This window comes from Cetorhinus maximus, chromosome 21 (assembly GCF_964194155.1).
Source record: "Cetorhinus maximus chromosome 21, sCetMax3.hap1.1, whole genome shotgun sequence".
NCBI lineage: Eukaryota > Metazoa > Chordata > Chondrichthyes > Lamniformes > Cetorhinidae > Cetorhinus > Cetorhinus maximus.
The window spans coordinates 11,190,529-11,209,786 of NC_135899.1; the positions used below are offsets into that span (position 1 = coordinate 11,190,529).

At 47.5% G+C, this 19,258-nt stretch overlaps 1 protein-coding gene across 7 annotated transcripts in view; it reads left to right on the top strand.

The window, feature by feature from the left end:
• Window positions 1–19,258, top strand: part of LOC144695650 (histone-lysine N-methyltransferase EHMT2-like) — an 83,102-nt gene that overhangs the window by 44,472 nt on the left and 19,372 nt on the right. For 5 of the 7 annotated variants that reach the window (XM_078566565.1, XM_078566562.1, XM_078566566.1 and 2 more), the window contains 9 exons: window positions 533–759; window positions 2,258–2,440; window positions 3,643–3,725; window positions 5,272–5,378; window positions 7,901–8,023; window positions 9,588–9,689; window positions 10,673–10,777; window positions 12,140–12,294; window positions 15,091–15,258. In XM_078566565.1, the coding sequence (XP_078422691.1) occupies window positions 533–759; window positions 2,258–2,440; window positions 3,643–3,725; window positions 5,272–5,378; window positions 7,901–8,023; window positions 9,588–9,689; window positions 10,673–10,777; window positions 12,140–12,294; window positions 15,091–15,258 (1,253 nt within the window). The remainder of the gene's footprint in view (window positions 1–532; window positions 760–2,257; window positions 2,441–3,642; window positions 3,726–5,271; window positions 5,379–7,900; window positions 8,024–9,587; window positions 9,690–10,672; window positions 10,778–12,139; window positions 12,295–15,090; window positions 15,259–19,258) is intronic. The other 2 variants (XM_078566568.1, XM_078566569.1) reach the window with 2 other exon arrangements.

Consider the following 19,258-nt stretch of genomic DNA (forward strand, 5'->3'; position numbering starts at 1 on the left):
TATCGTTCTATCTTGGAATTAAAAAGGCAGTTTAAAGTATAACCTTTTAAAAACCTGACATTCCTAACACGTCATTGTGAGACTTGGAGACTGACAGCCTATCCACCATCAGCACAGCTGCTCTGGTCACTTTTTATAGTTGTGAATATGCATAAATATTTTGCACCTTCTTCTCAGTAAAACAACCTGGGCCTCCTTTTAACCTTTAACAACCAAGCCACCCAAGCTTGTTGTCGGGCAGAATTAAGAACAGCTCATATGACCCTCTTCATTCCTTGCCCTAAATTAAAGAGACAGCCCCAAAATGTAATAATCTTACAAACTTCATCTTTGCATGTGACATCTTTGCGTATGTTGCGCTAATTATTTTATTTCTCCTTTCCGGTAATGTGGAGTCTTTTGTGCGATGCACCATTAGGATTTATTCCTTACGCATCTTGATTTATATGCGCCTTTCCTTTGTACTCAACCTGAGCGATTGGGAGTGTTGTTTGCATGACGTGTGTGAGGCTTGTTTTGGAATTATTCGCAGGGATCATTCCTGGAGTGTCATCCAGACTTCAGGATCACTCATCGCTTTCACAAGAGCTGCGTCTCCCAGCTCAATGGGATGATCTTCTGCCCGCACTGTGGGGAGGACGCCTCGGAGGCCCAGGAGATCACCGTGGCTAAAGCAGATACGTCCAGCATGGTGCCGGTACCAGCACCTCCCAGCCAGGAACACCTGATGAACGGCAGAGCAGACACCACACACGCCAGGTGAGCAGGAGTAAGGTTACTGGACATGAAGTTCGGGATCATGAGACGCCCGTGTATAAGGGAGCCACACGCACACTAACTTTCATCAAGTGCTGTTCACCCATTACCTCTTGGCACCCTCACAGTCTACCCTCTGTAACTGAGGTTGTCCAAAACTTTGCTGCCCGTGTCCAAGCTCGCACCAAGTCCTGTTCTGCTTGCTGACCTTCTCTGGGCCCCAGTCCAGCAATGCATTAATTACAAAATTCTCTCAGCCGTGTTTTCAAATCCCTCTGTGGTCTTGCCCCTTCCTATTTCTGTAACCTCCTCCAATCCTTGTCCCTTGTGCACCCCTGGTTTTAACCACTCTACCAATGGCAACCATGCCTTCAGCTTCAAAACGTCGGAATTTCCTCCCTAGATCTTTGCATCTCCTCTCGATCTTGCTCTCTTGATATCTAGCACACTCTTTTTAATTTATCTTTTTGACCAAGTTTTTGGCTGCCTGTCCTAATGTCTCCATGTCTGGTCTGGTGTCAAATTGTATTTGATAACGTTCCAGTAAAGCGCTTTAGGGCATTTTACTAAGCTAAAGGTGCTATATAAATGCAAATTGCCATTGATGTATTAATGGACAAGATATGATTGGAATTGTTTGAATTGTTTCATTAAGATTGTTTCTGGTGCTTGCTGCAAGAGGAATGGAATATAAGAGTAGGGAAGTTTTACTGCCGCTGTGCAGGGCCTTGGTGAGACCGCATTTGGAATACTGCGTACAGTATTTATCTCCTTATTTGAAAAAGGATATAATTACCTTAGAAGCAGTGCAGAGAAGGTTCACTTGACTAATACCTGGAATGAAGGGCTTATCTTACATACATACGTACATACAAACAAGGAGCAGCAGTAGGCCATTCAGCCCCTCACGCCTGATCTGCATTTAATAAGCTCATGGCTGATCTGATAGTAACCTAAAATCTGCATCCCACCTACCCCGATAACTTATTATGCAGAAAGGTTGAACAGGTTGGGCCTATACCCGTTTGAGTTTAGAAGAATAAGAATGAGAGGTAATTTTAGTGAAACACCGAGATCCTGAGGAGAGTTGACAGGGTGAATGCTGAGAGAAAGTGAACCCTTATGGGAAAGACTAGAACCAGGAGACACAGTTTAAGAATAAGTGGCCTCCCTTTTAAGGAAATTTTTTTCCCTCTCAGGGCGGGTGGTTAGTCTGTGGAATTTTCTTCCCCAGAAAGCAGTGGAACCTGGGTCCTTGAATTTAATCAAGGGAGTCCAGGGTTAAGGGGAGCAGGCAGAAACGGGGAGTTGAGACCACAACCAGATCGGCCACGATATTATAGAATGGCAGAGCAGGCTCGAAATGCCTGCTCCTGTTCCTATGTAATAGAGTGAAGGAGTACGCAGTATTGGAGCCGGACTCCGACAGGCCCTCGCTCGAGACTAGCTGGAGCTGCCACCTTCCCACTGAGAGCTTTCTTAATGCCCTTTTATCCCAAAGCGCCAGAATGAGCGGGAATGGAGAAGCAAAGAAATCGAGTCTGGAACCCCCGGCGGACAGTATCGACAGCTCGGGCCCCTCGATCGCCCTGCCTTGTGGAAAGACTCTGTCAGCTGTCGGACTTCCACCCGGACCAGGTAGAGAGGCCCTGGAGAAAGGGCTGGTTCTCCAGCAAACGGAAAGGTGAGTGGGTCCAGTGGGAGCTCTGGGCAGGTATTTATACCCTCTGAACGATGGCGGGGTGGTGTGTGTACGTGTGCGTGCGTGTATGTGTGTGTACGCACGCACGCACGCAGGATGGTGTGTGTGAGGGTTGTGTTTGGGGTGGAAGGATGTGCGTGTGAACCCAGTGGGATGTCTGTGTTATTAACCAATAGTCCCATTCTCAGTGAAGTGATGGTACATCTTCCCTCTGGAACTGTTCCTTTGCGCTTTCCAGTGCTGGTGATGTACCTGAACTGCCAGTGCTTCACCTGTGTACTCCACCTGTCAGTGCCGTGCCTGAGCTGATGGTGCTTCACCTGCCAGTGCAACACCTCCCATTACTGTATCTCAGCTGCCGGAGCTTCACCTGCCAGTGCTACATGTGTTAGTGCTGTACCTGAGCTGCCAGTGCTGTACCTGACCTGTTAGTGCTGCACCTCCCATTCTCCCATTACTGTATCTCACCTGTCAGAGCATCACCTACCAGTGCTACGCCTGCCAGTGTCATACCTTACCTGCCAGGGCTGCATCTACCAGTTTACCATTTGGCCTAACTGGTCTGTGTTGGTGTTTATGCTCCACAAGAACCTCCTCCCATCCATCTTCATCTCGACTTTCAGCAAACTGTTCTACTCCTTTATTTCTCATATGTTTATCTATCTTCACCTTAATTGCATCTATACTATTCACTGCAACTGCCCTCTGTGGTAGCAAGTTACATAATCTCAAAACTCTCTGGTAAAGAAGTTGCTCCTGAATTCCCTATAAGAATCCTATGGGATTTGCAGCCTCTAGTTTTAGCTTCAAATAGAAACACCATCTCTACGTGTGTCCTAAAGAATCCTTCTATAATCTTAACGACCTCGAAAACGGTCATCCCTTTGACTTCTCCGATTGGTGTGAGAGGCTGACCGTCCCGGCCGGCGGCGAGAGGCCGACCGCCATGGCCGGCGGCGAGATGCAAAATGCCCTGACTCACCCTCCCCCAAGCTCACTTGCGCTGATCAGTCTCCATACCGAGCATCGGAGATCTCCTGTGTCAGTACTCTTAATGAAGATGGAAAATTCCCATCTCAAACCTTTAAGCAGATGGTGTTTCTATTCGCTGCTGTGCGATGTCGACGTTTTTTGTGCGGTTGAGTTTTATTTGGAGCGTTCAATCTTCCTCCCTCCCCTCACAGGCGGAAGAAACTGCGATTTCACCCTCGACAGCTGTACCTCTGGGCCAAGCAGGGCGAACTGCAGAAAGTGCTGCTAATGCTGCGTAAGTGTGTTTGGTCTGTTCACCCCTCCACCTTGTTCTTTGCAGATTAACAGTGTCTGTTGTGACAGCTCTGTGAGATTGAAATCCTCTGTGTGAGAGGTTGAGGCGGGGGCTGGTGGTTACAGATACCAAGAGCATACGCTCTGTCAAAGAGCCATAGAATGCACAGCAGAAAGGAGGCCATTGCTGTCTCCTTGGTAAAGCTTTTTTTTTAATAGTGCATTGGATGTGGGTGTCACTGGCAAGGCCTGTCCCTCATTGCCTATGAAAGCGTGCGAGAGTCAGCCACATTGCTGTGGGTGATGAGTCACATGTAGGCCAGACCGGGTAAGGATAGCAGATTTCCTTCTCTAGGAACATTGGCAAACCAGATGGGTTTTTATGACTTTTGATGATATCTTCATGGTCATCATTACTGAGACTAGCTTTGAATTCCAGATTTGTTTTCAACAAATTGAGTTTATTAGCTGACTTTGAATTCCTCCAGTTGCCGTGGTGGGATTTGAACCTGTGGCCCCAGTGCATTAGCTTGGGCATTTGGTTGACTACTCCAGTGACAGTACCGCTACGCCACATTTCTCTGTTTCTTGCCAATTAGTTCAACTCCGCTGATGTTTTCACATGGCCTTATAAACTTTTCGCCTCGAGAGTTACTGTTGAATCCGCTTCCACTGCCCTTTCAGGCAGCGCATTCCTGACCACAACAACATGCTATACTTAAAAAAAATAACGTTGCCTCATCTCATCTCGTTATATTACTAATCGCCTTAAATCTGTGCCTACCTGGTTACAGGCCCTCCGGCCACTGGAAACAGTTTCTTTTTATTTACTCTGTTGAAATAGTCCATGGTTTTGAATGCCTCTATTAAATCGCCCCTTAACTATCTCTAAGGAGGACATCTTAAAAAAGCAGCTTTAATATCTCACCTAAACACAGCTAAACCCCAACGAGAGAAATAACCTCACGCGGCAGAGTTTACACTGTAGCCAGAAGGTGTGCAGGAGTGGGAGGGGTTGTTTGGGGGTGGGGGACAAGGGGTGGGGTGCAAGGAGGTATACTGAGGGCACGGGTTAGGTATCAATGATCAGGAATTGTGAGGTGCCGGCTGCGGCTCTAACAGCCCAAAGCTCCCAGGGCTGCTGAACCCGGTGTAATTATCTTTCACCTTTTCAGTTGTCCTTTTCATCACCGAGCCCTCGAGTTGAAATATACCTGGTTGATCAGATGAAATGTTCCACTATCTTGACTTGTCGAGTTTGAATTCATGGGGTACGCGAGGCTCGGCCTGTGTGACTGAGGCCTATGGCGATGGACATTGAATGCTGTTTGCCCAGATGAACAGGGTGGAGTGGTGTCAGTGGTGGAAATGCCATTGGAAGGTCCCATGGTGGTGTTTTTTTTAATATCGTGGGTATCCCACAGAGCAGCGTAGCCAGAAATGGGGGGTGGGGGAATAAAATGTCACCTAGTGGCAAGTTGCGGGTTCGTTGCTGCATCTGGCCGGCTTAAACCTTTCCCCCGTTTTTGTGTTTTATCTCCTCCCAGTCGATGACCATGATCCCAACTTCCAGACGGACCAGCAGAGCCGCCGCATGCCTCTCCACGCAGCTGCCCAGAAAGGCTACCTGGAGATCTGCCACATCCTGCTGCAGGTAGGAGCTCCAAGTGGATTGTGTGTCAGAGGCGAGGGCAGGAGTTCTGATGGAGCTGAGCTTGGAGAGTGTTGTCCTTCCCACCCTGAGCCCTCGGATTCAATTATAACCTGGGCTGGTCACGTCAAATGCTGCATTCTCTTGGCTCTCAACGGGCTGCCTGCTATTGCTTGAGGTGCGCGAGGTTTAGTTGAGTTTATTTTATATAATTTTAAACTAACGAATAGAAATGTGCAACTGGGTTCGGATGACTCCACATGAGTACACATAAAGACAAGAAATAGGAGTAGACCTTAGCACCCCCCCCCAAGCCTTTTCCACCATTCAGTGCAATCATGGCTTGCTGATCTTGGACTCCAGCTCCACTTTCCCACCCGCTCCCCAATATCCCGTAATTCCACGGGAGACCAAAAATCTGTCTATCTCAGCCTTAAATGTTGTCAACGATGGAGCATCCACAACCCTCTGGCATAGAGAATTCCAAAGATTCGTAACCCTTTGAGAGAAGTAATTTCTCCTCATCTCAGTCCTAAATGATCGACCCCTTTATCCTCGGATATAGCAAATAGCTGGACCATCTTGACCAGGGGAATCTTTGGGTTCACCCCTGGTCTGTGCTGTGTTCCCTGCTCTGAGCAGTAGTTCTGATCACCCTCAATTTTTCCTGTGTTTATGCGGGGCGAGGGGACCTTGCCCACTGTGTCGTACACATGTGATAGTTACCTACGCACTGCCTGCTGGAGGTATGACTGAGGTTGCGATCGAGCTTGGCTACAAAGTTGTTATGATGCCATAGCCTGATGAGAATGGCCATGATGCCGGGGGGCGGGGGTCTCATTCCAGCTGCCTGTGGAAACATTCCCATGCAAGTAGTCAGAGCCTTCAGTGAGTGAAATCTTTCGCTCTACCTCTTAGTAGCTGGTTCAGAGCTTCCTGGTGGCACCTTGCATGAACATACCCACCAACTGAGTGGAATGGACAAGAAAGGAAATTTTTGGTCTCTCGGGGAATCACGGGATATAGGGGAGCAGGCGGGAAAGTGGAGTTGAAGTCCGAGATCAGCCATGATTGCATTGAATGACGGAACGGGCTTGGGGGCCCTATGGTCTACTCTAATTCTTGTCTTCTTGTGTACTGACAAGGAAGCAGCCAGTTCAGACCTCAGTCAGTTCTGGGTTCAGTTTGCCCAAAGGGGATTTCGGGCAGATGCCTGGAGAATTTTCCTCACGCATAGTTATCTCCATAGACACTGGGGGAGGCTCTTCAGCTCTTCAAGCCTGTTCTGCGCCATTCAGTGAGTTTGTGTCTGACCTAACTCCATCCATCTCCTCCCCTTAGCTCCATATTCCATAATACTCTTGTCTAGCAGAAAATCTTAACACTCGCAGATTTATAACGATTAACTGAGCGAGCCTTGACTTTTTTTGTGGGAGAGAGTTCCACACTTCCATCATCCTTCGCATGAATAAGTATTTCCTAACTTCACTCCTGAATGGCCTGACTCTGATATTAAGATACTTCCCCAGTAGCGGGAAATTGTTTCTCTCGACCTGCCAGATCCGTTCCTTTAAAAATCCTAAAAGCCTCAATTGTCCTCTTCAAATGGATATCTTTATGGATTTGTTCGTTCATTGGTGTCACCTTTTTCCCAGAAGGTTGACTGCCATGGATCTCCACTTCTGTCTGTCTGGTGCTGCCCTTATACATTCCACATAGGATCAGCTGCATCCAGCCCATTATATCCGTCGTCCATTTTCTCTTCTGCTTCCCTTACCTATGTTTTCCATTAATCTTTCCTTCCAATAATTGCCACTGTCTACCGTCTGCTCTTATGATGTGACTGAAGTAGTGCATCTTTCTCTCTTTGATGTTATGTACTAACTTCCTCTCTTCTCCCTCCAGCTATTTCCAGCATTTCTCTCAATAGTCCTTCTGTCTGTGTAGGATATATGGAACATCCTTCTACATGTCCACTTGTGAGCGCAGTCAACTTATCAATAGTCTCTTTGTTTGTTGTCCGTATGGATGCTAAAATCTGCAAGCCTTTTAAGAGGCAGTTCGGTGCTGTGATTTGGGCCGGGACTGCTGCAGAATTTTCTAGAAGGATCGGATGCCCTACAAATGAATATTTGAATTTATATAGCACCTTGAACGGAGGAAAATAAAATTATTACCAAAGATTTGACAGCGAGCTGAGTCAGGAGATATGTCAAATTTGGTCAGATTGGATTTAAGGTGCGTCTTAAAGGAGGAGAGAGAGGCGGGGAGGTTTGGGCAGGGAACTCCAGAGCTTGGGGCCCAGATAGCTGAAGGCACGACCGCTAGTGGTGCAGAGATTAAAACCGGGGATGTGCTTCCTCACCCTTACTTGGTGACATAGCTGATCACAGGTAGGCTGGTGGAGCAATCACTCTAGTTGGACTTCCTAACTTGGCGTGTCATGTCTAATAATCCTGTTGAAATGAATATATTTTTAAGGCGTTGGATATGTAACGTTGGCTATCTTCTCCCCTTTCCGTCAGGCTGGTGCAACGGTTGACGTGTGTGACAAGCTCCAGAGGACTCCGCTGATGGAAGCCATCATGAACAACCATTACGACGTTGTTAAATTGCTGGCTAAGCATGGGGCGTGTGTCTTCCACAAGGTGACTGTCCACTGAGTAGGGGGCGCGATGGGAGGAGATCAGGGAGTGCATGTCCAACGGTGACTGTCGACTGAGGAGGAGGGGCGGGTGTGGGGGGCAATGGGAGGAAGAATCAGGGAGCGTGTGTCCACAGGGTGACATCCACTGAGGGGTCAGTGGGAAGATATATCAGGGAGCGTGTGTGTCTTCCACAAGGTGGCAATACTAAGGGGGATGGTTGGAAGAGATATTTCCAAGCAATTTCTGGACTCATTTGTTTTAGTGCAAGTTCCCCTCCAAGGTACACACTGCAGTGATTCACCTTCTTGAGGGCAATTGGAGATGGGTTAGCCTTGCCAGTAATGCCCACATCCCATGAACAAATTGAAATAAATAGATTTTGCCAAGTTGGATTGAAAGAGTTGGTCCACTTGACATCCAGTTAGAGCTTGATCCCCCCCCCCAAAGATTCTTAGATTCACAGAATGTTCACCGAGTGGCCATTCGGCCCAACAGGCCTGTGCTCTGAGTCCCACAATTTCCCTTCTCATTTGTTAATCCACTTATTGCGAGGCCGTTGGATGAAGAAGTGTTATAAGTGATGGTGGCTGCCATGGTAACTCTTGTCACTAGTAGCTCGGGTAGGGCAAGGGTCTTATGCATCAGTAATAAACATCCTGTTGTAGTTGCCAGGAATAGAATAGAATCATATAATGGTTATAGCACGGAAGGAGGGTATTCAGCCCATCACGTCCTTGCCAGCATGAGCAGTTTCACCTACTGCCACCCCCCTGCCCTTTCCTCGTAGCCCTGCAAATATTTTCCCCTTCAGGTGCTTATCCAATTCGCTCTTGAATGCCTCTATTGAACCTGCTCCACCACACTCTTAGGCAGCACATTCCAGATCCTCAACCACCCGCTGGGTTAAAAAAAATTGCTCATGTCACCTTTGGTTCTTTGCCAATTACCTTAAACCTGTGCCCTTTGGTTCTCGATCCTTCCACCAGGAGGAACAGTTTCTCCCTATCTGCTCAGTCCAGACCCCCTCATGATTTTGAATATCAAATCTCCTCTCATCCTTCTCCGTGGAGAACAGCTGCACTTTCTCCAATCCACCTGCGTAACTGAAGAACTGAAGTCCCTCACCTCTGGGACCATTCTCATGAATTTTTTCTGCACCCTCTCTAAAGCCTCCCCATATTTCCTGAGGTGCGGTGGCCAGAATTGGACACACTATTCCAGTCAACCTCCAAATCACAAACCCAAGCGCCTGGAGATCGCACGCTGAGCTAACGAAAACAACAGGTTGGAGGGACAGCCTCAGGAAAATCTCACGCCTCATTCGACTGGCACTTAACAACTACTGAGCAGAGCTTTCAAAGTACAGTTCCCCTCCGTACTGCAGATCGGCCAGGTTGACCTGTCGTTTATCACATTGCTGTGCATGGGATCTTGCTATGCTCCGGCTGTCTGCTGGGTTTTGCCTACACAACAACAACATCGACCACACGCCATAAATATTTTGTTGGCTGTAAGGCACGTTGGGACATCCCTGAAGTGAGATCTGCTGTTTTTTGTCTCTTAGGAATTAGATGCTTCCTCATGTTTGCACCATGCTGCTAAGAATGGGAGTGTCCAAATGGTGCAGTTCTTGCTGGCTACTGGGCAAGTGGACTTGAACACACAGGTGAGACAGTATCTCCATTCATGGGGGACAGCGGGCACGGGCGAGGGTCTACACGTTTTAGTCAAATGCAGCACGTTGTGCATTCAAGCAGCACCTCCTGAAACCTCTACCACCTGGAAGGACAAGGGCAGCAGATGCACGGTAACACCACTACCTACAAGTTTCCTTCCAATCTACACGCCACCTTGACTTGGAACTATATCACCATTCCTTCACCGTCGCTGGGTCAAAAGCGTGGAACTCCCTCCCTAACAGCACCTGCACCACCATCGACCGGAGCGGTTCAAGAAGGCGGCTCACCACCACCTTCTCAGGGGGAAATTAGGGATGGGCAGCAAATGCTGGCCTGGCCAGCAACGCCCACATCCCGTGAAAGGAATGCTTAAATTTTAAAAATGTAGCATTCCTGATTGAAGATCTCAGAATTTACTGAAGCAGATAAGACGTTGCACCGACATCATGAGTGTGGCCGGAATCGGCTCAGTGCTCATACAATAGGGCCTGTCCTCAGTTAGCCTTGCTCACAGGGAATAATGCAAGGTGTCGAGGAACTGTAGGCTCCTACAGAATGCATTCAGGAGGGTAGCGTTAGCCTCTTTTGCCGTCAAGGAAAGAATGAGATTCGCTCCAGTGAATGAGTTAATCTGGTTTTCCCTGACATGTGGTAACTGAATGTAAAACCATCCCTCTTCTATAGTCAGTATAGGAAAGAGTTTGGGGTTTAAATTGGCCCAATACTTTACTTAATGGAGGAGAGAGTTGGCGGTAAGTTTGCCCGACTTGTTTAGTTAATATAGGGATGTGTTAGGGTAAATTTGTCTCACTTGTTGTACACCCAGAAACTGTTTCCGCAATTTAAATGTCAAGTTACGCCTGTGCAGAGTTGAAAGTTCTGTATTTCAGTCCAATCCTCCTTCACATGGTCTGGGTTTCTAAACTGCCGTTATTTCATGGTTTTCTTTTGTCTCTCTCCCTCTGTGTAGGACAGTGGTGGTTGGACTCCGGTTATTTGGGCGGCAGAACACAAACACATTGAAATTATCAAACTGCTCCTGGGTCGAGGGGCCAATGTCACCTTGAAGGACAATGTGAGTAAACCTTTGGAGTACTTTATACCTTAGGGGAGTGAGCGTTTACTGCCGGCTGTGGGGGGAAAGATCGTAGGGCGTAGCATCCAAGATCAACCTCGATATATCTCAGCATCTCGTTCTCATGACTCATGAACCATCAGCAGAACCAACAACTTTCTTTCTCTGATCCCTTTTGATAACCCTAAGACCAGATGAATCTGCTCCAAGTAGCAGATCTTCTGGCCTGTTTTCTATAACATCGCCTTGCAGCGAACTGTACCGGATGCCACTTTGGACCAGGTTTAAGCCCTTACCTCAATGCAAGCCCTGTTTTCCATTGAGGAACGATCTCACCTCTAGACTTCCCCCAGTTGGCCTGTTATGGGGTCCCGTTCCTTGCCCTTTGCGTACTGGACTAGTTGTGCCTTCTTGGGTTGGAGAATAGCAGTTTGTTGCTCTAACAACATCCCAGAGCCTTGTGAGGCTGCGGACAGAGTCATCAAAGCGAAGCTGCAACACTGGTAATGGTTGAGGTCGAGGGAGAGGCGAGGTACAATGCTCGTCATTGCAGTCGTGAGGCTCAATTTTACTTGAACCCTCCCGTCGGCGAAACTGAGGGAATCGGGTGCGATGCTGGTTTTACAGGTTGCCCTGATCTTACTCCTTGTTGAAGTCCACGGTGAATAAACGGTGGGGGTGTGTGGAAAATTGGCTTTCTGCCCCATCTCATGGGATTCCCGCAGCAGTCAGCCTGTTGTCAGGTGCACTGTGCTCGATCGGTGTGAGCAGAAGAGGGCCAGCACTCTGAATTCCCCCCACCCCGGACATGCGCACACATCAATGAGTCTCTGAACTCGGCTGCATTGCTTTAGGGAAGTCGGCAGTGGGGAGACATCTCCTCCTCAATTGGAGAAACCTAACCCTGTCCTGGATCTAGACTGGATCTCTCTGTCCGGGAGTGTCAGTAGTACAGACCAGGCAACACATGTCCTCTACACTCAACTGCTGACCAAATATATGTAGGCAGAGCACACACAAGAGGCCCATGAGTTTTAAAAGTAGAAACTTGTGGTGCAAAAGCTCCTTATTTATCACCTTTTCATGAGATTATTGTTTTACTTAATGACTTCAAACTATGTTGTACAAAACCACATCTATCTATAATCTAACTTTTTTTAAAATTGCGTCTCTGCCTGACCACTTTTGTATTAGGAATGGTAAACTGGTTGGGCCAAATTGCCTGTGTCTGTGAAGTTTCTATGTAATCCATGACTAAACTCCCTCAAACAACTACTCTCCTTCTTTGCCTAAGTCTGACCTTTGCCCACACCCGACCTTTGCCCTGTGTATAACCGCGCTGTGTTGCCCCTCCCTGGATAGGAGGAGAACATCTGTTTACACTGGGCAGCCTTCGCTGGCTCCTCCGACATCGCCGAGGTGCTTCTTAATGCCAGGTGCGATCTACACGCGGTGAATATGCATGGAGACACCCCACTACACATCGCAGCTCGTGAGAACTTCTACGACTGTGTCATGTACGTATCCACCTGCTTTGAAATGTATGTTTGTTCTTGAGATGTGAGTGTCAGTGGCAATGTCGCGCTTGTTGCCCCTCTCTAAGCTTGCTGTTCTGCAGCAATTCTGACCTTGATCTAGCAATTCCAGCCTCCCACTGTAATCCATCCAAAACTCTGTTGGTCATGTCTTAACTCGCATCAAGTCCTGTTCATTCATCAACCCTGTACTCACTGACCTATATTGGCTCCTGGTTCAGCAACATCTCAATTTTTAAATTCTCATCCTTGTTTTCAAACCCCTTCACGGCTTCTCCTCCAGCCCTACAACCCTGCAAGATATCTGCACTCATCTAATTGTGGCCTCTTGTGCATCCTTGATTTTAATTGCTCCGCGATTGGTGGCCATGCTTTCAACCGCCTGGGCCCTAAGCTCTGGAATTCCCTTCCTAAACCTCTCCACCTCTCTACCTCTCTTTCCTCCTTGAAGGTACTCCTTAAAAACCAAGCTTTTGTTCACCTGGCCTACGATTTCCCCTAATCAAAAGCAAAAAATGCTGGAAAAACTCAGCAGGTCTGGCAACGCCTGTAGAGAGAGAGAAAAAGAGTTAACGTTTCGAATCCATATGACTTCTTCAGAACACATTTCACCTCAAACCTACAATCTCCCTATGTGGTTCAGTGTCAAATTTTGTTGGATAATCACTCCTGTGAAGCGCCTCAGGACATTTTTACTACACTAAAGGCACTATATAAATACAAGTTGTAGTTAATAGAGTGACTTGACTGGCCAACGTGGGGTGCTTTAGGATTCAGCCGTGTAGTGCGCAGCTGGAGACACAATTGAAGGAGGCCAGCTCAGGGTGACTGGACCCAAAACTGACACCCCATCATTAAATTTTTGTACTTGCCTGGGAGAATTGGAAACTTTTTAAAAACAGAATTGTTTTTCATCCTTATTCACCTGTTTATCAAAAGTATTTGCTGATTTGGCCTTTTAATGTTTCAAGAAGCTTAATTTTTTTTTTTGTTTTTCATGGGATATGGGTGTCACTGGCTGGACCAGCATTTGTTGCCCATCCCTAGTTGCCCTTGAGAAGGTGGTGGTGAGCTGCCTTCTTGAACCGCTGCAGTCCGTGTGGTGTAGGTACACCCACAGTGCTGTTAGGGAGGGAGTGCCAGGATTTTGACCCAGCGACAGTGAAGGAACAGCAATATATTTCCAAGTCAGGATGGTGTGTGACTTGGGGGGGAACTTGCAGGTGGTGGTGTTCCCATGCATCTGCTGCCATTTTCCTTCTAGATAGTAGCAGTCATGGCTTTGGAAGGTGCTGTCTTAGGAGCCTTGGTGAGTTGCTGCAATGCATGTTGTAGTTAGCGCACACTGCTGCTACTGTGTGCAGGTGGTGGAGGGAGTGAATGATTAAAGTGTTGGATGGGGTGCAAATCAAGCAGCTTAAGATGCAACTTCCATTTTGTTTAGTTCTAGAAAGGGTTTTGGTTTGTAAATTTTGTTCAGCATCCTAAAGAGACTGGAGAAAGGCCAAAATTGGGGTAAAATTAATTTGAGTCAGAAACTGCACTGCTGCAATTCTGAATTTTGCCACTAGAGGTCATTGTTATTTATCTGTACAAAAAAATTGGACATTACATCAGTCCAGATGAGAAGCCTGTATTTGGCATGTGCACACACCCGCTCTTAACAGAAACTGAACTGAACCAGCCATATAAATACTGTGGCTACAAGAGTATGCTCAGGCTGGGAATTCTATGGGGAGTGACTCATCTCCTGAATCCCAAAGCCTGCCCACCATCTACAAGGCACAAGTCAGGAGTGTGATGGAATAATCTCCACTTGCCTGGATGAGCGCAGCTCCAAAAACACTCAAGAAGCTTGACAACATCCAGGACAAAGCAGCCCACTTGATTGGCAAACATTCACCCCCTCCACTACTGATGAACAGTAGCAGCAGTGTGTACCATCTACAAGATGTACTGCAGAATTAACCAAGGCTCATTTGACAGCACCTTCCAAACCCACAGCCACTACCACCTAAAAGACAAGAGCAGCAGATGCATAGCAGCATCACCACCTGGAAGTTCTCCTCCAAGCCAACCACCATCCTGACTTGGAAATATATCGCCATTCCTTCAATGTGGCTGGGCCAAAACCCTGGAACTCCCTTCCTAACAGCACTGTGCATGTACCTACACCACACGGACTGCAGCAGTTCAAGAAGGCAGCTCACCACCACCAACCTTCCCGGGGGCAATTAGGGATTGGCAATAAACGTTGGCCTAGCCAGCGACACCCAAATCCCATGAACAAATAAATAAAAGCATACAAATGCACATGCTCACATACAAAATATAATTGAGATGTTTAAGATGATTAAAGGATTTGATAGGGTAGATAGGGTGAAACAATTTCCTCTGGTCAGGGGAGTCCAGACAAGTGTTTAACCTTAAAATTAGAGCCTGCTTGTAGGGGTGATGTCAGGGAGCACTTTTTCACACAAAGGATAGTGGAAATCTGGAACACTGTTGTCCAAAAAAAACTGCTGAGGCTGGGGGGGAGGTGGTCAAGTAAAAATTTCACAACTGAGATTGATCATTTTTTTGTTCAGGAAGTGTAATTAAAAGATGTGAAGCCAAGGCTGGTAAATGGAGTTAACATAGACATAAGCCATAACCTAATTGAATGTTGGAACAGGCTCGAGGGGCTGAATGGCCTCCTCCTCCTCCTCTCATGAGCCAGGCAAGTGTTGGGCAAGAAGGGAATGTGAGACACTTGCTCACTGAGTTCTCATGTTGCAGACTGTTCCTGTCCCGCGGAGCGGACATCGAGGTGAAGAATCGCGAGGGGGACAGCCCGCTGGATTGCTGTGTCATGAACTCCCAGGTTTGGTTTGCCCTCCAGCTCAACAAGAGGCTGAAGCAAGGCATCATGAACCGAGCAGTTCGCACAGAGAAGATCGTCAGCAGGTAAGCACGTTTCTGTGCTAAAACTTCAGGCCTTGCAGACTAGGGGGAAAGGCACAGTGTTCCTGCACAGTAGATTCAAAAAGGCTTTCCTTTGATAAGGTGCCACACTAGGCTCATAACAAATTGTGGAGCTCTGGAGACATATAGGGATAGCAGGTTGGCTAGAAAAAGATATAGAAAGCGGTGAATAATGTTAAAGGCTAGTTACTCCAATTGGAGGAAGATAGAAACCTGTATTCTACAGGGTTAGTGCTGGGACTGCTGTTGATTATAATTCACATCAGTGATTTGGACCAAGAATGCAACCATTTTCAGCCAGAAGTGCCAAGTGGATGATCCGTCCACTAATGATTGAGAGTATGCTTATGAGACGGTAATTAGCTGGGTTGGATTTTTCCTGTTTTTTGTGGATAGGACATATCTGGGCAATCCTTCACATTGTAGGGTAGATGCCAATGTTGTGGCTGTAATGGGGCAGCTTGGCTAGGGACAGGGCCAGTTCTGGAGCACAAGTTAACAACATAAGAAGTAGGAGCCTTTGAGCCTGCTTCTATTCACTAAGATCATGGCTGATCTACCTCAGCTCCACCTTACCAAACAGTTACTTGATAGTACAGAACTTGAAAATTGCTGAAAAGAGAGGCATGTTGCTGAAGCTTTTCGTCTCTCACACATCAGGACAAACGCACGAATGCCAAATTTCAAATGATCACATCAATTTATACTGAATCTGATTGGCTGAGGCGTTGCTATGCAGAAAACAACAGGAGGACTATAGGCTCCTAAGCTCCCAGGTTCTCTGCAAACAAAAGGGACATGTTCGAACCTTGTGCCTTTTTTGAACTACACAGGAGCTTGGGAGTTCCCCCACTGCTTTCTCCATGGCAACGCCTTGTCATGTCAGAGCCAACTTGCCAATCAGTCAGCATCCTTTTCTCTGTAGTAGAAATTGTTGTGATCGTTTGAAATTTGGAATTCTTGCATTTGTCCTGATGAGTGCAAGACGAAAAGCTTCAGCAACATGTCTCCCTTTTCAGCAGTATCCCTGTATCCTTTGATTCCCTTAGTATCCAAAAATCTATTGATCTCTGTCTTAATAAATTGCTCCCTGATGCTCAGTTTGGGTTCCGCCAGACCACTCAACTCCAGACCTTATTACAATTTGGTCCAAACAAGAACAAAAGAGTTGAATTCCAGAGGTGAAGTGAGGATGACTGCCCTTGACATCAGGGCAGAATTTGACCGTGTGTGGCACCAAGGAGCTCTCGCAAAACTGAAGTCAATGGGAATCGGGGGGAAAAACTTGCCACTGGTTGGATTCATACCGAGCACAAAGGAAGATGGTTGTTGGAGGTCAATCATCTCAGCCGCAGTATATGGCTGCAGGAGATCTCTAGGGTAGTGCCCTAGGTCCAACCATCTTCAGTGCTTCATCAATGACCTCCACTCCATCATAAGATCAAAAGTGGGGATGTTCTCTGATGATTATGTTCAGTACTATTTGCATATCCTCAGATACTGAAGCAGTCCGTGCCCACATGCAGCAAGACCGGGACAACCTTCAGGCTTGGGCTGATAAGTGGCAAGTAACATTAATGTCACATAAATGCCAGACAATGACCATCTCCAACAAGAGAGCATCTAACCATCCCCCCTTGACATTCAATGGCATTACCATCGCTGAAACCCCATCAAATAAATACTATGGCTACAAGAGCAGGTCAGAGGCTAGGAAACCTGCAGAGAGTAACTCACCTCCTGACTCCCAAAGCCTGTCCACCATCAACAAGGCACAAGTCAGGAGTGTGATGGAATACTCCCCACTTGCCTGGATGAGTGTGTCTCCCACAACACTCAAAAAGCTGGACGTAATCCAGGACAAAGCAGCCCACTTGATTGGCACCACATCCACAAATATTCATTCCCTTCGCCACCGACGCACAGTGGCAGCAGTGTGTATCATCTACAAGATGCACTGCAGGAACTCACTAAGGCTTCTTAGACAGCACTTTTCAAACCTACAACCGCTAACATCTAGAAGGACAAGGGCAGCAGATACATGGGAACACCGCCACCTGGAACTTTCCCTCCAAGTCACTCACCATCCTGAATTGGAAATATATCGCCGTTCCTTCACTGTCACTGGGTCAAAACCCTAAAAACTCACTTCCGAACAGCACTGTGGGTGTACCTACACCACATGGACTGCAGCGATTCAAGAAGGCAGCTCACCACCACCTCAAGGGCAATTAGGGATGGGCAACAACTTAGCATTCAGTAAATTTTTAAAAAGCAGAGACTAGCTGGGCCGAATGTCATCTTGTAATGTGGTATTACTGGATAGGAACAGGAGACTGGCCTTGGTGCAGGAATTTGTGAAAGCTGTTTGCTCTGAAAAGAGCACGGTTATTAAGAACACTCTGATATGTTGGCGTAGACTCCCACTCTGCCTTATGATGTTTCTTAACTTTGGCACGATCCAGTCTGACATTTCATTCATTCCCATTCCTCCTTTAATATTTTGCAAAGTAAGAAAGAAAGAACTTTGATTTATATCGCAACCGTGAGGTGCCTCAAAGCGCTTTACGGTCGATGAAGCACTTTTTGAAGTGTAGTCGCTGTTGTAATACAGAAACGCAGCAGTTAATTTGCACACAGCAAGCTCCCACAAACAGCAATGTGGTAATGACCAGATAATCTGTCTTAGACATTGGTTGGGAGCTAAATATTGGGCCAAGGCACAGGAGGGGATAACGCCCTGCTCTTCTTCAAAGTGTTGTCGTGGGATCTTTTATCCCACCTGAATGTGGCACTCTAATGACAGTGTAGCACCCCCTTCGGTACCGTACTGGGATAATCAGCCGAGATTTCATGCTGGAATTTCGAGTGGGATTTGAACCTGCAGTTTTCTACCTGGTCGGCGAAAGTGCCAGCAGTGAGCCACCAGCCGATACTTGTGGTATTGCCATTGCCAGCAGCAGCCGCCTGGAAGGTTGCTTTGTATGGTTTTCCATATAGTGCTGCCTGTACTCCTGGGCACAACGCCCACAGGAGCCGGATTAAAACTGCCTGAACTGGTTTCCCAACCCATCCCATTGTGAGCAGTCCCCATGCAGAGGCCAGACAAGTCCTCAGACAAAATGTTGGACCTGCCCCCATAGCTGTGGTTAGATTATCCTTTGTCTGGGACACAAGGATCAGCACATTAGGTAGCAGACAGAGGAGCTTAAAATCACAACCAGGCATTGATGGAGTAAATGAATGGGCAGAACCACAGTAGTTAGAGTTTAGCACAGCTAAGTGTGAGGTCATCCATCCTGGACCAAAAAACAATGGATCCGAGTATTATTTAAATGATGAAAAGCTATTGACAGCAGAGGCCCAAAGAGATTGAGGGGTTTGTGCACCGAAGTCACTAAATTGGTCAGGTACAAAAATAAACAGAAAGGCTAATGTAATGTCAGCCTCATTAACTAGAGTAATAGAATATAAAGAGGAGGTTGTTTTACTACAGCTGTACAAAACGCTGTTTGAACCACACCAGGAGCACAGAGTACAGATCTGGGCACCACACCTAGGAAAGGACATATTGACCTTGGAAGGAGAGCAGCACAGATTCACCAGAGGTCCAGGGGTTAGATTATGAGAATTACAGAAACTGACCTTGTGTCTCCCTGGATATATAGAAGGTTAAGGGGTGATTGCGTAGAATCAGAGAAGCTTACAGCACAGTAGGACGCCATTCCTCAACCCTCTCGCTGCCCGATCCCCCTCTCCGCCCGGCTCCCCTCTCCGCCCGGCCCCCCTCTCCACCTGGCCCCACCCCCCTCTCCACCCCCCTCTCCACCTGGCCCCACCCCCCTCTCTGCCCGGCCCCCCTCTCCGCCTGGCGCCCCCCTCTCCGCCCAGGGACCCTTTCGCCCGGGCACCCCCTCATTCCTCTCCCCCATCTCATTCCCCCTCCCCTGCCTTGTCCTCTCTCCCCCGCCTCGTCCTCTCT